The 19668-nt window shown below is 51.3% G+C and overlaps 7 protein-coding genes across 7 annotated transcripts; 2 read left to right on the top strand and 5 right to left on the bottom strand.

The window, feature by feature from the left end:
- Positions 1-2109: 2109 nt before the first annotated feature.
- EDD37DRAFT_280409 (triosephosphate isomerase) lies at positions 2110-3534 on the bottom strand. The gene has a single exon (XM_062811051.1). It carries the CDS (start codon positions 3217-3219, stop codon positions 2344-2346), a length of 876 nt encoding a protein of 291 aa, XP_062673754.1. The 5' UTR covers positions 3220-3534; the 3' UTR covers positions 2110-2343.
- Positions 3535-3624: 90 nt separating this feature from the next.
- On the top strand, positions 3625-4600 carry EDD37DRAFT_280249 (ribose 5-phosphate isomerase B). Its single transcript, XM_062811048.1, has 2 exons — positions 3625-4062; positions 4148-4600. Exons 1-2 carry the CDS (start codon positions 3856-3858, stop codon positions 4430-4432), a joined length of 492 nt encoding a protein of 163 aa, XP_062673753.1. The 5' UTR covers positions 3625-3855; the 3' UTR covers positions 4433-4600.
- Positions 4405-6801, bottom strand: EDD37DRAFT_280324 (uncharacterized protein). Its single transcript, XM_062811050.1, has one exon. The coding sequence runs from the start codon at positions 6598-6600 to the stop codon at positions 4768-4770; it is 1833 nt and encodes a 610-aa protein (XP_062673752.1). The 5' UTR covers positions 6601-6801; the 3' UTR covers positions 4405-4767.
- Positions 6802-10489, bottom strand: EDD37DRAFT_280263 (fungal-specific transcription factor domain-containing protein). Its single transcript, XM_062811049.1, has 4 exons — positions 10220-10489; positions 10112-10152; positions 9462-10056; positions 6802-9392 (listed from the first exon to the last, which is right to left on the bottom strand). The coding sequence occupies exons 1-4, from the start codon at positions 10347-10349 to the stop codon at positions 7003-7005; spliced, it is 3156 nt and encodes a 1051-aa protein (XP_062673751.1). The 5' UTR covers positions 10350-10489; the 3' UTR covers positions 6802-7002.
- A 2239-nt stretch (positions 10490-12728) lies between these two features.
- Positions 12729-14451, top strand: EDD37DRAFT_280210 (methyltransferase-domain-containing protein). The gene has a single exon (XM_062811046.1). It carries the CDS (start codon positions 12928-12930, stop codon positions 14431-14433), a length of 1506 nt encoding a protein of 501 aa, XP_062673750.1. The 5' UTR covers positions 12729-12927; the 3' UTR covers positions 14434-14451.
- A 372-nt stretch (positions 14452-14823) lies between these two features.
- On the bottom strand, positions 14824-16060 carry EDD37DRAFT_606648 (uncharacterized protein; the record flags this gene model as incomplete). The annotated part of the gene is made up of 4 exons (XM_062814907.1): positions 14824-15368; positions 15432-15512; positions 15608-16010; positions 16058-16060. The coding sequence occupies 4 exons, from the start codon at positions 16058-16060 to the stop codon at positions 14824-14826; spliced, it is 1032 nt and encodes a 343-aa protein (XP_062673749.1).
- Positions 16061-16297: 237 nt separating this feature from the next.
- EDD37DRAFT_280226 (disintegrin and metallo proteinase domain 8) lies at positions 16298-19473 on the bottom strand. Its single transcript, XM_062811047.1, has 2 exons — positions 18990-19473; positions 16298-18942 (listed from the first exon to the last, which is right to left on the bottom strand). The coding sequence occupies exons 1-2, from the start codon at positions 19363-19365 to the stop codon at positions 16595-16597; spliced, it is 2724 nt and encodes a 907-aa protein (XP_062673748.1). The 5' UTR covers positions 19366-19473; the 3' UTR covers positions 16298-16594.
- Positions 19474-19668: the final 195 nt, after the last annotated feature.

Genomic DNA, 19668 nt, shown 5'->3' with positions numbered 1-19668 from the left:
GAATCCACCCTGCAGAAGAGCATTCGGACGTTGACTCAGGAAGTTGATGGCTTAAGGCGCAAGGTCGCCAATGTCGACTTCCAATTCAGTGATCCTTCGCCCAACTTCGATCGTTCAAAAGTCAAAGGTCTCGTTGCTCAGCTCTTCACCCTCGACAAGGACAAATCAGTCGCTGGTACAGCACTCGAAATCTGTGCAGGAGGAAGACTTTACAATGTTGTTGTGGACACTGCTGAAACCGGCACGCAACTGTTGCAGAACGGCAAGCTCAAAAAGAGAGTCACGATCATACCTTTGAACAAGATCTCGGCCTTCAAAACGTCGGCAGCAAAGGTGGGAGCCGCTCAATGTATAGCACCGGGCAAAGTCGACTTAGCTCTGTCCTTGATCGGTTATGAGCACGAAGTCTCCGCAGCCATGGATTATGTTTTCGGAACTACCTTGATTTGTCAAGATGCAGAGACAGCAAAGAGGGTAACCTTCGACCCGGCTGTAAGGTTAAAGAGTGTGACCTTGGAAGGTGATGTGTATGATCCTTCAGGCACGTTATCCGGTGGCAGTTCGCCCAACTCCAGCGGGGTCCTTGTCATTCTTCAGAAGCTCAATGAAGTCACTAAGGAGCTCGAAACACATCAGTCTGAGTTGCAGCAGATCCGAGAGACGATGCGAAGCGAGCAAGCAAAAATGGCAAACATCAAGACCATCAAGCAAGAGCTGGACCTCAAGACGCATGAAATCAAGTTGGCCGAAGAACAGATCTCGGGAAACTCCTCGTCTTCAATCATCCAGGCAATCGAGGAAATGAGAGCATCGATAGTACAATTGAAGGAAGACATGGCAGATGCCAAAACAAGACAAGCTGAAGCCGGAAAAGATGTCAAGCGCATTGAGAAGGATATGGAAGACTTCAGCAAGAACAAAGACAGCAAGTTGAAGGAGCTTGAGAAGTCGTTAGCTGAACTGAAGAAGTCGCTGAGCAAGACTCAGACGGCGATCAAGTCAACGCAAAAGGAGTTCCAGGACGCAAGAATCGACTGCGAGCAGGCTGAAACCGATCTAACCACAGCCGAAGAGCAATTTGTCGAGGTGACCAATGCGATCGAAGCTCAGAAGCTGGAACTGCAAACGCTACAGGACGAGGAAACAACCGTGAAAAGTGATCATGATGTTGCACAAGCTGAACTCGCAGACGAACAGGCCAAGCTAACAGGATTCGATGACGAGCTTCGAGAGCTGGAACAGGCTAAATCGAAAAAGTCCAAGCAAGTAACGGAAGAGGCACTGGAGATACAAAAGCTAGGTCATGCTGTGGAAAAGACTCAGAAAGATGCACAAGCAGCGGCTCAGCTAGTTGCTGCTCTGGAAAAAGAGCATGACTGGATCGAAGACAACAAGGATCAGTTCGGACGCGCTGGTACGCCGTACGACTTCCATGGAAAGAATCTGGCCGAAAGTCGAGCCTCGTTGAAGAACGTGACGGAACGGTTCCAAGGCATGAAGAAGAAAATCAACCCCAAGGTGATGCCTATGATCGATAGCGTCGAGAAGAAGGAAACAAGCCTGAAGAACATGCTGCGAACGGTCATTCGGGACAAGAAGAAGATCGAGGAGACGATTGTTACGCTGGATGAGTACAAGAAGGAGGCTCTGGTGAAAACATGGCGCAAGGTCACTGAAGATTTCGGCAACATCTTTTCTGACCTACTTCCTGGGAACAACACGGCAAAATTGATACCTTTGGACGACAATATTGACCGGATCCAAGAAGGATTGGAAGTCAAGGTCTGCCTGGGTAAGGTCTGGAAGCAAAGTTTGACTGAGCTTTCTGGTGGTCAAAGGTATGATACACGCCTTCAGGCTTTTGAACACTGCTAACATTGTGATTAGGTCTCTTGTCGCTCTGTCTCTGATTCTTGCTCTTTTGCAATTCAAGCCGGCACCAATGTACATTCTGGACGAGGTGGATGCTGCTCTCGACCTGTCGCATACCCAGAATATCGGCCGAATCATCAAGACCCGGTTTACAGGGTCGCAGTTTATTGTCGTCAGTTTGAAGGATGGCATGTTCCAGAATGCCAACCGCGTCTTTAGGACGAGGTTCATGGAGGGTACCAGTGTTGTGACTGTGATGAGTCCTGGAGAAATAAAGGGTTGAGCGTTGTGTGATTGACATTGGATGCTTTGCTTCGTGTGGAACTGTTCGGGTAGCCGGACATGTTTGGATTGGGACTTGACGAAGTGACGAGATCATGTCTGGCGTTTTTGGATATCTTGCTGATGGGAGACCAGTCCCATGGTCGGCCATAATATTTGTCTTGAGAATAACCCCGGACTTCATATTCATCACGATTGAGATTGACCTAGACTCTCAACAACTTCTTCCACCACGCCTCTGACTCCCGAAATCTCGTGCGCGAATCTCCCTAGGAACAACCCATCAACCCATTTTCCCAGACCGTTGCCTCCATTTGCTTTGCCGGACCACAATCCCGGTCCTGCACTCCCACCATACACGACCTTGACTTCGCCTGTTCTCCCCTTCACGGCCTGTTTGGCAATCTGTCGAATCGCTTGGACTACAGGGCCCACGTAGTCCACGCCCGCGGGCTCCGCGGCACCAATTGCCCAGACAGGCTCGTATGCGAATATCACTGGTGCATCAGCGGGAATAGCTTTGAGTACAGTCGTGATTTGTGGCGTGAGTTGTGACATGGCGACGCCGACGGATTGACTTAGCGGGCCATTGAGGTTGGGTTTGTCGAGCTCGCCTATACAGACTAGTGGGATCATGCCTTGTTGACATACAGCAGATGCTTTGGCGGTGGCTGTATTGTCGTCCTCGTGGAGTAAGCGCCGGCGTTCGGCGTGATTGAGTTCGACGATGGATATTCCGAGTTCGGCGAGGGCTGGCGGGACGATCTCGCCTGTGAAGGGCCCGTAATTGGTTGAGGAGTGTGCGTTTTGGGCGCCGAGAGCGATGGGCCATTTGGATTCATATTTTGATGTTAAGGTCTGGGAAGATGGGTAGAGTGTGAGGAAGTCGGGGATGAGGACGAAGAGGATTTCTGACTTGTGGGATTCTAGTAATGGGAGGATGTTGTTCGATGGGTCGAGGATGGATTTTAGGTATGATATTGTGCGGGAGGGCGAGAAGTATGCTTTTGTTGATGTTAGGATCAGCTTTGAGGGCAGGTGAGGGTATGTTGGTGGTGTTGGCATTTTGCTGGTAGCTGGACTGGTGTTGCTGTCAAGATATTGGTGGTGGTGGTGGTGGTGGTAGTATTGGCTCGAGGTGGGGGAGTGTGAATGTTGATGAAAGCGACAGGTTGTTGTGAGGCTCTGTCGAGACGACTTGTTTTGATCTGGGCGTTTTTGACATCTAGGAAACCTGGTAGCTAGACTTACAGTAGGTCTACATAGTATTGTGGTGGTAGGTGTTCTTGGTGTAAAGCGTAATCGGCATCCGCTCGATCATTTCACCGACTTGGAACCCCACGTTTTCCGTTTCTCCCCTACTGAGGTGTCTCGCTCAATTAGCCGGTGCGATGCAGGGATCCAAGGGGAGAAATCCCGGACTAAAAAAAACCACTCCAACAAGTTGGGAGCAAAGACCATGATGCCAGGGAAAAGACTTCGCCGCCGGCCAAAGACGGACTTGAGTGCGTCCCATCCCCGCATCACTTCGAAATTGTATTCCAACAAACCAAGAGGCGGCGAAAGTCGAATATCTGCATATAACAATTTAACGACAGTGTCTTTACTTACCTAACTTCCCGTTGCTCACCGCGTCAGTCCTTGAAAGTATTTCTTACCGCTCTGTACAGACCCTGAATCTTTCGTATACCACATCTCGAAATGACGACCAACGGCACCAAAACCCCCCTCCGCATAGTGGTAGGCAGCGACAACGCAGGCCACGCCTACAAGACTGCCCTGAAAGAAGTCCTGCACAAGCACGCCGGCGTCACACATGTGTTGGATGTAGGCGTTCTCGAGGCCGACGATGCCACAGCATACCCTCATCTCGCAGTCGATGCGTGCAAGAAGATTAAAGCTGGAGAGGTACATTCCTTGGCCCATTCCCTCTGTGTCTCATTGGTTTTCGAGACATAGACCGTCGCTAACGCTCCCGCTAACAATTCGACAGGCTGACCGCGCCCTCCTCATCTGTGGCACAGGACTCGGCGTCGCCATCAGCGCCAACAAAGTCGAGGGTATTCGAGCCGTGACCGCGCATGACCCATACAGCGTCGAAAGATCCGTCTTGTCGAACAACGCCCAGGTGTTATGTTTTGGACAGCGTGTAATCGGTCTCGAGTTGGCCAAGAAGTTGGTGGACGAGTGGGTAGAACTCAGATTCGACGAGAAGAGTTCGTCGGCGGAAAAGGTGGCGGATATAAGTAAATATGAGGAACAGTTCGGAGAGCTATGATATAAGAGCAGCAGATTGCATCCCGGGGGGACTTTGACGGCAACGACTGCCTACCTTTACTGGAAGTCTGTCGGACGTCGGGAGCAAGACATATAACATACAGCCATTAAACACGAGGAGCACTTTCACGGCAAGCCTCGTCTCAACGAAAATAACATCGATTTACATTTGGGAGGACGCCCTGTACATTTCACAGGTTTATCATGTTTCTTCTTTTGGCTAACAATAGAGGAATCGATACTATTCTAGTTGTTGGCTTAGGAGTCCACCACAGACACATTGGGTCTGACCACCTTTGGCATGCCAGCGCGTTCATCCACACCAATGCCATGCATCTAACATCCACGGAACTGGCTACCCTTGCCTTTGACCACACGCCAGTATTTTGGATGCCTTGGGCAGAGCGGACTAGACGGTAGATGTTCCGGTATCGTCATGTCAAACTGCGAGTCGGCCCTTACTGGTGGTGCTTTTGTGAAGAGCTTCTGAGTATTCAGCCTTTTCTCGCCACATTTCGACTCTCGATCGATCTTTGCAGGTTCTGAATCGGCTTCGAGTTGCTTCAGCTTGACATCGTACCAGTCCCCACTGACAACACGACCGGACCGTTTGCACTTTCTCCTCCCAAGGTCCTTGAAGAACGATGGTGACTTGTTTCCATCATCTCCACCACTGCTTGTAGTTACGCTTCCAGTCGATAATGCAGACGCCGACGGGCCAGATCCATCCACCGCTGGTGCGTTATAGTCGAAAAAGAAGCCACGCCATTTGCCGTCTGCGCCCGCTTCGGGTAGGGGTGGAGTATGTATGCGACGTGCCTCACTTGGAAGGTAACTGGTCCCACCGCGAATACTGATATCGATCTTCAGATATTCTTCCGTCTCTGCACTGGGGCTTCTTTTCACCTTGTATGTGGCGCGTTCTTCTGGGGTGTTGGCTGGTTCAGGACCCAGACGGAGACTAAGCTGACTCGATGTGTATGAATCAACGCCCGGAAGTTGCTCAACACTCTTCCGGTGGTAGAAGGAGAGTTGGGATACAATGCCTTCTGCAGTATGGACCAACCCTCTGTTTTTCGACGTAGGCGGTATCTCCGAAAAAGTCCGTACCATTGGTGGTCGAAGAAGGCCAGGAGAAGGTGGTGCCAGCCTTGACGGAGAAGGAGGAATGGACTTCGTCGTGTCCTGTAAAATAGCAGATACGTGCTGGAGGGCCTCCGCCGTATGGTTCCTCTTGAGCTGGTCAGGATGAGCCCCAAGCCGAACCGCCCTCGGCTTCGGCAACACGGGTGACGTTGGTGGAGTACCTGGAGTCTGCTTGGATTCTTTTGGCGTGCTCGCTCGACGGATGTACAGCAACGGGGCCGAAAACAAGCGTTTAGGATTGATCGAGCTGTTACGAGATGATTGCACACGCGGAGTTTCCTCAGACGGAGTGTCCAGCTTTGCTACCTTCAGAGGCTGTTCTGGGAAATAAGTTTCGACCTTGATGGAGCTTGACTCGGAGATTTCAACGGTGCTATGACTTTTCGTCATCGGCGGCCTCAACGGAGTCTGATCTGTACGAATGGTGAGTTGTACAGATCCTGGCGTGCGTGGTGTACCGGTAGTAGACATGGTTTGATTGGATGGCCGTCTCGCCTCTGTGTCCATCGAGGACTTCTTATTTTGTATCCAAATGCTGCCTGACATTGTTCTAGACCATTCGTGGCCTGGTCTCTGGCGTCGAGGCGTGCTTGGGCGACCCTCCCTCGAAGGAGCCAGGCCGCTGCCTGGAGATGTACTGTCGGATTTCAGAGATGGAGGACGGACCGTATGGCCTGTGGGAGTGTCCGGTGAGCTTTCAGTCTTATTTCTCCTGGTGCCCTTTGGCGAGGTCTTATAATCAGGATCGTCTGGCAGAGGAGGGTTTAAGGCCAACTGGTGGTCGAGACTGAGTGAATCTTCCGGTACGGTATGCACAGGGGTTTGCACGTAAATCCTTTTGTGTATGGATTCATCTTCGGAGACGGGTTGCCAGTCAGAGTGTATAACGATAGGTGGCCGTCGCCGGGTATCGACAGGACTAGCTGTTGGAGAGACGGGCGTCAGAGCGGGCGTCGATGCAGCGTCCTTCCGCGTAACAGGGACGTCGAAGTATGAGGAGACCTCTTTGTGAAAGGGATGCATTCTCAAAAGATGTTCAGCAACCAAGACTTAGGACTGAGTGATAGGGTTGAATGAATCGAATGCACGTTCGGTGATGTGGAGTGCAACAATATGTTGATGAACAGCAACACCGCACTCAAGCAAGTCCATCCTGGGAAGGCACCCATCTCGTGAGGAAGGTGGCATGGGCCTGTCGAGGTACTTCATGCGGGGGCAGCCTGACTTTGACCCTCGAAGAAAGTGCCGGCCAGGCACAATCAGCGCTCTTCGTTCGTAGTTGCCCAAGAACGGTGGTCTAGGCTAAAGCCCATATCGCAGTAACCGTTTGTCGCTGGAGGAATAGGAGTATTCGGGCCTGAGAATCGCGAACACCTTTAGGGTCACACTGTTCGAGGTCCGTCTACGGCCATGTTGCCGACGAGGCTAATTGTCATCTAGACTCATCTGCTTGATGTCTTCCTCGACAGAAAGTAGACCGAGTGCCCAGTGCACTCTTGTGGAAGTATCATGGTTGATCAAACTGCGGTCGTGCCTCACGAATTTCGACTCGATCTCCTCAAGAGCATCAGGTGCTTGGCTGCTTGCACGCCGTGTGACAGATGTTCCACCTCCTTTGACGCGGGCATCCTGACTGTTGACATCTATCGTCCTCTCATATGGCGGACCTCGTCCAAGCTCACCCATTCTCTCCCAAGCTCTTTCACATGCGGCAGCAATAGAAGCAGCTGTCTTCCACCCGCATCGTTGGGCAATATCTTGTAAGTTGGCCACAGTCCAAGCTCGCTCTTCGGCGCTTTGGTACTGAACCCCTGCGAAAAGCAGTGAAAAGCTGCTCTCCATCAATGCTCCTGCAAAAGTAGGATCTAACGCCCCACTTTGGCTATACTGCTGAGTGGCATATAGGCCGGCACAAATCTTACCGATAGTTTGAGCGTACTCTTGGGTGAAGCGTGCTGTTATGCCGGCTGCTACCATCGCTGCAGGAGGCATATCCGGATGCAAGCGGTGCAACAAAATGCGCCCCACGTTGTAAAAAGCCCAGATACAGGCGATTCCTGCATTTCTGTATATTGGAACCGGACGGAAAGGCGAAGACTCTGCTGGGTCTGTGTATGATACCGGCTCGAATTCAAAACCGAGAGACTTGGCAAAGAGGTCGAACGCTCTGGTGATGTTGGCATGTTCTGCCATGGCTCTGGAGGTTTCATCCTCGAGACTGGGTTGAGGGGACTGTGACTTGCTTTCCACCTTGCCCGTGAAAGCTTGGTCATTGATGCTTGCATCCATGGCTTTGAAAGCTGAATGTAGCTCAATCGGCGCTTCTGGCGGGGGTATCATACCGAACATACCGGGAGGCGGACCTGATGGCGGAGTTGAACTTTGTGAGTTGGGTTTGCTCTGTCTGACTCTGCCTTCATTCGCACTTGGAGCTCCTGAAACTGGCGGACCACGATTGCCGGCACCTTTGGCGGTTTTGATTTGAGGCCCCGTACCAGGCGGTCCAGTATTGCTTCCAGCCCCGTGCTTACCCATACCTGGGGGCCCCTGAGGTCCGGAGAGCCATGCTGGAGGCTTCCACACTCCTCCTTGTGCCGCCACAGAGCGTTGTTTGCGAAAACGGTCTTTACCACCAAAATCTGCCAACCGGCCCATGATCAATGACAAATAGTCTATAGTTGCATAGGGATTGGCCGCCTTCCCGAATTGACCTCTTGGAGGACAATATATCCAATCCTCGTATTTCATGAGCAGTCTGTCACCGCCGACCAGGCTTTGAAAGATGTCTTGCTTGCAATACCACCACCTCAGATCCATCTTGGCCTTGAAGTCCTCGATGTCCTTTTCAGTAAGATCAGCCACAAGGGTTGGTAGAGGAAATTGTGGTTGGACTTGATGGTCATAATCGACATGAGTTCCAGTGAGTCGAGAGACGAAAGCAGAATCAACGTCCCAATCGATGTCATCCAACAATGCCAAAGGTATCCCAGCAACCCGAGCGTAATTTTCTTCTGTCAAGGCGAAGCGTGCCATCCATTGATTTACCCTAGCCTTCGCACCATTTCGCATTCGTCTCGCAGTTCGAGTTGACCCTGCAAAGTCGTGCTCCAGAACTAGCTTGGTTGCGCCCGACAGATGCAGATTCCATCGTGAGTGGTCACCACTCATCACCTCATAAAACCCAAGTACAAGCACTGTTGCTAGAGTTGCAATTTCATGGCGCCTGTTTGGCAGGCCAAGCGAACGCCCGACTCTTCGAATAGAATATGTGAAATGCTTGACAGCAGGCCCGTCAGCTGTATTTTCCAACTTAGAAAGGTGTAACGCCCCTAAAGCCAGGATCGCGTGGGCGAGTGCCGCATTCGACATAGCCAGGGACGGAATTGTGAAGTTCCACAGAGTTCGTGCTGGCCCTCCCATCGAAGCAAAATGGTGACGCTCGAAGACCGAGATGCACTTCGCTGTGACCTCGACAAAATGGTGAAAGATATGTTGGTTGCGCTCGTCCCTTAGAGGTGAACCTGTGGGAGGTGACCGGAACGTCGTGACGTTATGATGTGGCCGCTGACCGCTGTAGTGTCTTGAGACTCGGTTTCTTTGCTGACTTGACTGGTCAAGTATCTGAGTGAAATTTTCGGCGGCAGCATGAAATGAAAAGTTCTCCTCCTCGGAATCCACGTCAAAAGGGTCGTCAGGATCATCATAGTCATCATCACGGGTTGCGTGCGGGAGCTGACGGTCACTAGGGGCTGCCGGACCATGCAATGGAGGTTGATGGCTTGTATATTGGTCTCGGCCATGTGTGTAGAGTCCCCCTGCAAAGACGTTAACAGTCTTAGGGTGGCAGGAATATCAATCACCACAGAATCTCAAGGACAGCTTACCTTGGAGATGGGTTTGCGGTGGAGCAAACTGTTGTGGCAAGGGATATTGCTGCTGTGTAAAGTGGACGGGGTTTTGGTGTTGTTGAACGTTTGTGTAGTTGTCCTGCTGGAAGCTTGAGCTTGGTCCTCCTTGGGGTACCGTAGTCACCATAGAGGATGCGTTATCCCAATGGCCCGTCTGCGGCGGAGCGCTGTTGTACTGCAAGCTAGGGTGATATGTAGGGTTACCATCAAAGCCACCGGAATGCTGTGGATTCTGCCAGTACTGCGGATTCGCTCCAGGTGGCGGGTGCGGAACCTGATGGTGATCGGGCGCATGTGAAGGATATGCGTGATAACTCGCACTGAAAGGGTCCTGCTGATATGGTAGAGGACCGGGTGCATGGTAGCCCTGATAGATGGCTGATTCTGGAAGGCCATATTGAAAAGGCACCTTGGCGTAGCCTGCTGGGGGCACGCTTCCGGGGTGGCCCGGATAGACTTGCTGGGCAACACCGTGTACTAGGCCAGCATGTTCTTCAGCCTGTTGCTTGTAGACGAACGGCTGAACGTAGCCAAGGCAGTCACGCTTCGACTTGACGCAATTCTTGCAAGTCTATAAGCAAAAAGTAAGTGAAATGACATTGAGACACAATACCACGTAACAGTACCGGCTTCTCTTCTCCACATTTGATTCGCCTCTTCCTACATGCTGAGGACAATGTCAGTATGAGCTCTAATCCAGTTGTGAGTTGGATGAGAAGAAACAGCGTACTTACTTAGACAACCGGTCTTGGTCCGTCTTCTAGCTGCCTGCTTCTGTGCAGCTTCGGTAGTTGGCACATCATCCGTCTGCGATTCGGATTCCTGAGCATGGGCAGTGTCATCCTCCTCAGGTTGCGAAGACATTGGATGTCTGCTTCACTTCATAAAGGTTGTCATAAGCGGCTGAAGTACAATCCACAATTTCCGCTATGAAATATGGACAGGGCGCGCAACATAACACGAAAGTCTCGTGCTGAGAGCACAACAACCCGGTGTTGTCGAAGAGAGGTGGAAATGGAACTGTGCAATAAATGAAAAGCATTTTCCCATCCACTGCAAACGCCCTCTTTGAGTCGACGGAACGTGCTGGAGATCTGCTGGCCTGTTAAAGAATAGTACAGTACTACTCGCACATCAGTCCTGATCAGAACATGCGCAGAGCTTCCACAGCTTCTGTGGGGATCAGTGCAAATGCACCGGAGGAAATGAGAGCGAAGCGCAAACAAGCAAGGTCATGCCTGAATGCCTGAATGTGGAGTGTGCCGAGGGCCGATATTAATCCCTGCAGGCACGCTATAGGGATGCCGTTTTGCTCAGAAAGGAATGGGGTGTACCGGGTCTGTGTGGCCGCGTATACGGCTGATCCAACGTTGGGTACGATTGGCAGCTTCATCAAGGGACCTGGTTTTGGTCCAGCATTTGGACCATGACTAGTGCTATAAGCGCACGTTGTAGGGCATCAAGTGGTCCTTTTGGTGCGGTGGAGCCCTGGAAGAATAATGTACAAGCCAGTGCAAGATTGTGTTTGCTTTCAATGAGATATCAGGCCACATCAGGATGCAGGGGATTCGCTGTGGCATCTGTCAGAAGAAAATACTAACCTTTAGGGCCCCCTCCATGGCACGAGGGAGCATGGTTCAATTCTCCGCAACAAGGCTGACGCGGGAAGATTTTCTTCGATCATATGTACCGCAGGTCCCTGGGCATGAAAAACGGGTTTTCTGATCGCCATGGCTTTTCAATTTCGCCAATACAGTGCCAGGTCTGATTGGAGCCATATTGGAGCTAGATCTCGAAAAGACGCAATTCAGTGAAGATCGGGAGACGGGACCGAGACCCGAATAGCGGCGTTGTTGCTTAGACTCGGGCCAGCGCCATGCGTGGCTGATCGTTCCCTTGAGCAAGCAGCCACATCGTAAGGATGGCGTGGGTGGTTGAACATCAGAAGGGGTCCAATTTCAGCTCGGCACCAGTAGACAAGATAAGTATTGCTCGACGACAGAATATCATAGTATGAGCAAACGTTACACTGTATTGAGTCGCAAGAAGTATTGATATGCTTGACGTTGTATTGATGGACATCGGTTACCGGTTTTGATGGAGCAGTCGTTAATCGTTCGTGCAAATCTCCACGAGGGTCGTCGATCTGAGGGGAAACGAGAGGACAATCCACCGAGGCCCGGTGAATAAGCAGACCGCAACATTATTTCATACTCAACATGTCCACGAGTCCCTTCAAAGCTCCACCCTCATGCAGTAGAATGGTGACCTTTCACAGCTTGAACTGAGGTCAGTATAACGTGCACGCCGATCGTGTGGTAGCAAATACGACCTCGTACGCCGTGACGATCTTTGGAGTTCTCCGTCTGCTTGAGGCATAACACCGAGTAGCTTGGTGGTTAGGTTGTGCACGGTCGGTCGGCTTGCTTTCGATGGGTTATCCCGGCATAACAATGCATCATGCAAGCCGAGTTGCTGCAAGACCGTTATTATGTTCATCTGCGCAACACATCAGGAATACAGTCCGTACCGCGGCAGAGCCTAGGCAAGGGAGGACCTGGTAAAAGTGCCCCGACTGTCTGGCTTCTGAATACCCAACACTAACTCGTATGGGCAGGTGCAAAAGGCACTGCAGAAGGTTCTTTCAACGGGCAATGATCCTAGCATTATTATCGATCTCAACTGATTAGATAGCAAAACGATAGGGTATACTTAAGAGTACCTCACCATTAGGCGAGTACAACTCGTATCAAAAGTCCCAACACGCATTGGAAGGGAGAAGTGTGGTTGGTTGTGCGGCGATGGTGAGTTGGTTTATGATGCTCGTCATTGCTGCACAAGCCGAATGGTCAAACAGTCCCTGGATACTACGGCTTCATTGACAATTGGATCGTTGCTATCCATCACAATCGTTGTTGGGCTAGTAGTAGATGTCCGCCTAGGTACCTCAGGGTACATTTTCTAGGACTGGTTAAGCAAAAACTGCCGACCAACATGTATCTTTGACTTCGAAGGTAATCGAGCGATCAGTAGTGATGGAGTCCTTGATAGGGGTCGGTGGACATGGTAAAGTGAATCGATCGCGGCTTGAGTTTGATGGCGCAGTGATGGCGCTGCGTAGGTGCACAGCGGTGGTCATTTTGATGGGGTGGGTAAAGATTTCGATGCCTGGCGCCTGTCAAAGCACTGCATACGCCAAACCTGCCTAGGAAGAAATTCCGCTTCCAAAGTCTTTTTCTGCAGCACTAACGTACATTTTGGACTTTGGCAGGATTTCATAAATTAAATTTTAGGTCTTTATGCACAGGCCTTGAACACGCCAGCTCGAATCTACGCAAGGCACATGCGGCTGCGTCAAATTATCGGACACTTGCATATCGGTTAGCAACTTTTTAGAGCATTCCGCAGCGTCCTTGTCCTTTGTCCCTCGAAACGATTTGTTATGTTTGCGGTACCCGGTTGGAATGTCCCCGCGGCCTCGCTGGTAAAGGAAAAGTCTGTTCCAAAGCCTGAAAATGGACGCTCTTCGGGGAAAGACAAATCCGTGACGAAGAAGAGGAAGCGGGAAAACAATGGCACTGAGCAGTCATCTAAGGTCACTGGTCTAGACCTCGAGAAACTGTGGAACCAACGGCGCGAAGCGAAAGCCCCCAAACAGAGCGAGTCTGCGCAGCGAAGGCCTCGTTCCAACGAACCCAATGCTGACACCAAGCGGAAGGTGACTGAGGAAGTCAAGGACAGCTCCAAGAAGAGCAGGCAGAGAGCAAGAGGTGACAAAGGCAAACGTGAACACACCAAACCTCTGGGCAACGCAGGCGTGGAGGGAGCTGGAAAGGATGGCGCCAGCGAGGGCCCCGGCACCAAGTCAACGCCAACGGAGACATCGAAAACCGTCCTCCAGACTTTGCCGCCTGTACCATCAGCGGCAAAGCTGACCCCATTACAGGCGAAAATGCGCAGTAAATTGACCTCAGCCCGATTCCGCCATCTCAATGAGACATTGTACACAACTTCATCTTCAGACGCCTTGAATCTCTTCACTACCTCTCCTGACCTCTTCGCCGAATACCACGCAGGATTCTCCCAGCAAGTGAAAGACTCATGGCCGCAAAACCCTGTCGACCAATATGTCCGCTCGATATTGTCCCGGGGAAAGCTTACGGATCCTAAAACGTCAGCCAACATAAACACACTGGCCAGCATACCACTCCCTCGCCGAAAGACCGGAAGTTGTACAATTGCAGACCTGGGTTGTGGCGACGCGCCTCTAGCAAGAGGATGCCAGTCACAAATCAAGGCCTTGAAGCTCAAATTCCACAACTACGATCTACACGCCCCCAACAATTTTGTTACCAAGGCCGACATTTCAAATCTACCTCTCCGAGACGGCGAAGCAGACATCGTCGTCTTCTGTCTAAGTCTTATGGGCACGAATTGGCTGTCCTTCGTCGAAGAGGCATGGCGTGTCCTCCGTGGCGATGGCAAAGGTGAAGTCTGGGTCGCCGAAGTCAAGTCTCGTTTTGGTCGAGTGACGAAGGGGCCAGGTCATGTCGTCGAAAACAGCGTAGGGAAGCGACGCAAGGTTCCACAAGCAAAACGGGAAGACGAAGTCGACGGGGAAGAGCTTCTTGTTGAGGAGAAAGAGGCTATCGCTGATGGAACCGACATCTCTGCATTCGTCAAGGCCTTCTCTCGTCGTGGCTTTGTACTGCGTGAAGACTCGGTCGACAAGAGCAACAAGATGTTTGTAAGTATGGTGTTCAACAAGTCAGGTGTTTCAGCATCAGGAAAGCACAAGGGTCTCAAGTGGACGGGCCAAGAATACCAGAAAGTCCAGGAAGGAAGACCCAAATTTGTGAGTGGTAAACGAGGCGACGACGACGATCACGATGTGCCGCCCGAGGAGGAAGCCAAAGTCTTGAAACCATGCGTCTACAAGACAAGATGAGCTTATGAGAAGATGACAACCTCGACGACTGTCGTTTTAGAGGTAGGTAGAATCGGGTAAGTCTCTTGACACCCTAATGCTTGCACATTTCACCATGCTTCCACCTGTTCCAAGTAATCCAACAAGTTTCCACCAAGTGAGGAGACTCAGCTCGTCATGGCAGTGACAGCCTAGATCATCTTTCAACGACGCCAGCGACATTCTGTTCTCCATGAGTCCCCGTTCATCAGCGTCGCTTGTCACTCACTTCTTCCAAATTAACTTCCCCGTTCGTTGATGCGATGAAAACCCATACCTCATTGAAGGCAGCACATAACCTCATGCAGCGACATTCTGTTCTCCATGAGTCCTCCTTGCTTATCACCGCTTCCAACAAACTTCACCTGAGTTTCACTCTGTCGGCCAGAACTTCAACATCGCTTCACGAGTTGCCAAATCCTGCCCATCAATCCGCTTCTCAAGATCCGACCACCGGTCCTTCACATCCTCAAACACGCCACCCCAGTTCTCGGTGCATGTCTGCTTTTGCGTAATCGGACTCGGAATATCCACGCACCCATGACACTTGTTCCAAACGTGCAACAGGCAAACCACAACTTCGCGGTTGTTCGGCACCGGTGCCTGCAAGTATTGCGTGACCTGATCCCATTTCTTTGTGTCCGCGATCAGCTCCGATTCTCTCCCAAACACCGGACCACCAACCTGCCAATGCAGAAGGTACGTCTCAGACAGATCATTTGGCGTCGGGAATGATGTACAGCACTGCGGGCTCTCCGCAATGGCCTCGGGCCATAGGAATGGTGGCGAGTGGTGATTAGGGTAGAGCAAAACCACGCGTGATTGGTCTTCCAAAGGCCGCGAGTACGCGATGATGTTGCCGTACTTGGAGACGACTGGGTCTGAAGTGTTGGCATAGGGGTGCGACATTTCGTGGGCTAACATCAAACAACCAGTTGTCAGAGGAATGTGAAGCGAAACTGAAGATGAGGTCGACATACCTTGAAACGGCGCCGGCAAGTCTACCTTCAATATCCGAGTGCAAATCGCGATGACCGTTTCTGTGTCTCGCATCTTCCGGGCTGCATTGCGTGAAGGTCAAGTCAGTTATCGACAGCCGACAGCTTGAGCCTTGGGGCAGCAGGAAAGAAGAGGATGTGTTGGAATGAGAACTCACTCGCATCACACATATCCAATCTCTGCTTCCAATTGCTCGCATCCCACACCGCATTGCCTTTGTCACCCCAGGTCTCGTCCACAAAGACGATGTCGCACGGGTGCCCCTTGGTCACATCCGAGCGTAAAGGAAGATGGTAAAACGCGCCTCTGCGCAGGATCCTGCACTCTTCATTCAATGCAAGGAGAATGATGTGTGAATCAGGCAGGGCCGCATCATTGTTTGTGATGAGGAAGGGTGATGCTGAGATTGACAGGTCCCTAGGTGAGAGATACAGTGAGAACGAGAAGTCGGTGGGAAGCTGCTCGAGGGATACTGAGAGCCGGGGGGGCGGCACTGTGTTTGGTGACTGTTTTTGGAGGCTGCGAGCTTCAGTAGCATGGGTCATCTTCATTGCAGGCGCCTGGTACTCGTCAGTGTGGATTCTCAAATCGATTAGGGGAAGCTCACCATTGCGCTCTTCTCCTGATCTCCGTCTCTGTCGCAAGGCTACCGAACCCCTTCAGCCCAAGCAAAGCTAGCCTTGGGCTTGGTCAGAGATCGGCAAAGACAACGGCTGAGGTCAACGCCGGGTACAGTACACTTCGTTGGAACATGTGTTGCAAAGTTGACATGCACAAGTGTGGAGGGATGAACGAGTCGGAGTGCTAACAACAACAAAAAGAGGTATATATATTGTGAGGAAAGAGTCAAATTCGCGCAGGATGGACTGCCTTGGCGAAGTACTTTTTACCCTGACCGCCCTCAACAGTGATGCAGGGGATCAACCCGGGTGAGGCAGGAAGGAACAAACACAATTGGAAGGAGGCAATCGTGATCAAGCAAGATTATTTGTCCTGATCTGGGGTATCCTGACAATAGCTGTGATACTATTCATACAAATCATCAAGGTCGTCACTCCATTAATCAACAAAGACACTTCACAGCCGCTGGACATACGAAAGACACAGTGAAGTCCGGTGTCATCAACAACACACTGCCAGCAACTTACAGAAACAAATCATCCCGTTTCTGGACCTCGGCGTTCGTCAAGCGTCCACAAAGACTGAGCAGCGACACTGTCTCCGTGGTGGCAAACCAGTTCAGAGCGTCAATCAGGATCTTCAGGTGTCGATTGAAGTGCTCCTCATACTTCCGGATTGACTCCTCGATCCTCTTCATCCGCGCTGGGTCAGTCGGTGCTGGATTAGTTGCTTTTGCGTTGCCCTTCCCAGGCTGCGATTGAATGCTTGTGTCCGCCTCGTAAATGGACTTTGTGATGTACTCGACATATGAGGCAAACATGCCACAGCCCGTCATCAACTTGGCATGAAGCCGAAGCAACTTGGCCTGCGTCAGGCCTAAGTCCTTCATGCACGAATCCAACATGTCGACATGATCTTGCATCAATTCATCCACCGTTGGTTTCGACTTGGTCCCGAGTCCGCTTGTCGACTCCCCAACGTCTTCCCGCTCGGCATCATCAACCTTGGCCATCAGTTTCTGCCAATTGGGCTCAATGACTTCCGCCGTTGCGAAGAAGAGCATCTGCTGGACGAATATCAGCATACGAGATCGCAACGTCCAGACTCGACGCTTCCATAATTCGAATCTCTTGTCTGAGGATTTGTGGATCCATGCTCTCTCCTTTGTGTGCGTCGCCCAACATCCAACGAGTTGTGTTTCAAGGTGTCGAAGAGCCAAAGTGTACCGAAATATCAGCTGATATCGCATAACAGTCTTGCGGCTGATGATCAAGGATAGTGGGAAGGGAACCGTGTAGTCGAGTTCGAGGGCTTCGAACCCAATAATATCTTTCTCCTCATCCTCTTTCTTGTCCTTTTTAAGTTTGTCTGTGGTAGAGCCTTGCCCTGGGGCTGGTGTTTTGTACTGTTCCATCACAGAGTCTGGATTGTCCTGATCCATTCCTTGCACATTGACGACCTTGATCAACCATTGAGTGAGGCCGATGGAGTTCATCTTGACTTTGACGTCCTCTTTGAAAGGGTCCGCCACTGCAATGCTACCAGGTTGGTGCAGTACGAGATCAAACAAAGATTGTAGCTTTCCAACATTCACATCTCGATGCTTTTTTCGTAGCTCCGAATCGCTCAATTCGAGGAAGTAGAGGAAGAACTCCGCCTTGTCCAGGAAGAAATAGTGCTTCATCGATCGAAGTCGGCTTCGAAGTGAATTTTTCGTCAGAAGTAAATGCAGCAACTCTTTGTTTGCGAACGAGTACGCATTATTTACGTTGTCGAGGAAGCGAGGATCATCAAATGTAGCTGGAGTATCGACAATCTTGCTGCTGATGTTGACTCCACCACATTCACGGACCACGTTGAGATACTTTCCTGCCAATAGCACCTTCTCCTTGACCGACTCAAGTTGTGGCGGAACCTCTTTGTCACGGATGTGGTACCGTTTCTCCCAGTACTCGTCAGTGTAGTCTTCGTCGAGGCGTTCACGCTTGATGCTGGCCCTCTCCCCAACCAGAAACTCTGAATGAGGATCATTGATACCTCCGTGGTGCAGCCATTCATTTAGCATCACCATATATGGCCGGCTGGACTCCCGCAGCAGCATTTCGAGTATTGCTCTGGCGGCTGGATCTCCCGAGAACGTTGACAGTCGATTTGATAGCAGTCCCAGAACGTTCCCGCCTATACATCGCTTCTTGCTCAAACTTCCCGGCAATAGATCACCACCTTCTTTCAGCCGTTCAATGATGTTATCTGCGTCGAAGTCATCAATTGAATCGTCAATATCCTCATCTAGGAGCGAATTCTTCTTCAGCAACTCCTGTGCAAGTGAGTATAGTTGTGCCAGACACTGCGCGGTAGGCATGATCGCGATGTGCATTTGGTGTAATGTGAACCCAGGGTCGGTCAGGACTTTCGTTTCCAATTGCGCAACCAGGATAAGATAGTCTCTCAGGATCTTGCGGATTGCTGCACAAAGGGCATGATTGACTGAACCAAAGTCCTCTTGACTTTGGACTTCAATGAAAGCCTCTATCGCACAGTGATGTGTAGCCATGGACAGCATCGAACTTGTCAGGTCCTTCAAGCTGGGGTCAAGCCCTGGGACAGGCTCGAATGAAGGCCCGCACAAGCGCTGCTTCTCTTCGGAAGGATCGTAGCTATCGGCAAATGTGATGTACTGTCCTTCGAAACCCATGAAGACATATAACAAATCGTCCAGTATTGCTTGTTCCTGCTCCTGCATTGTCATCGCCGCCAGCGGGCTGGGTCCTAGGTCCGACGGTGCATGACGGGCCAAGGGCGGTTTCGTCACTCGCGAGGCGAGCGGCGCAGAAGAGTGAGGGATCAAGGATACGGAAGGATTCCATGGTGCTGGAGTCTGTTAGCCAACACTCACAAGAACACGATGGGGTACGAACGGATGCTCTCCTCTTTACGTAGAATCTTTGGCACAGGGCTGGCTGTCGTTCGGGGTTGAACTCTTTCACTTCTCCGACGTTCAGTCGCAGATGTCTCCTTCTTCGGACTACGCCTCGTAAACAGTGTCTCCGTTGTTGTGATAGTGGCTTTCTCCCTGCGGCGATCGAGCCCACTGAACCTCTTCTCGTTTCTGTTGCGCTCGCTTCTGTCCTGCGCGTCGCTGTATCCATCAGGAAACACCGGTGAGTCACCGTCTCGGGCTGAGGCTTTCTCATAGTCTCGGGCTCTAGTTGAGTTGACGCGTGAGGGTCGGGTGGAAAAGTGCGTGCTACGTCGGTCCGTGGCTGAAGCACTTCTGTAATGCAGAGATGTCATGTCTGCAATGCGCCCTCATTCTTTGCCTCATCTGAGCAGAATTGTCTCGGCCAAGCAGCGTAACAAGGTATGTCGACTCAGAGTACATCCTCGTCTTCGTCACTGGTGCGTCGCATCGCGACTGGACGCGCCTTTCATGCCTGCGGTGTGATTGGTTTGACGGCCGCGGTCCATCTTGGCACATCAACTCGCCCTTTCTACCTGAGGACAAACTGACGCTTAATACCTATACTTGGAACATCACATCTCATCTACTACTCCAACTAGTGTAAGGATGCGAGCTGAATGGCTCATTTTCGCCCT

Source organism: Exophiala viscosa, assembly GCF_022695815.1.
Source record: "Exophiala viscosa unplaced genomic scaffold EDD37scaffold_2, whole genome shotgun sequence".
NCBI lineage: Eukaryota > Fungi > Ascomycota > Eurotiomycetes > Chaetothyriales > Herpotrichiellaceae > Exophiala > Exophiala viscosa.
The sequence above is the reverse complement of the archived record's forward strand: the minus strand, read 5'-3'. Positions and strand labels throughout refer to the sequence as shown.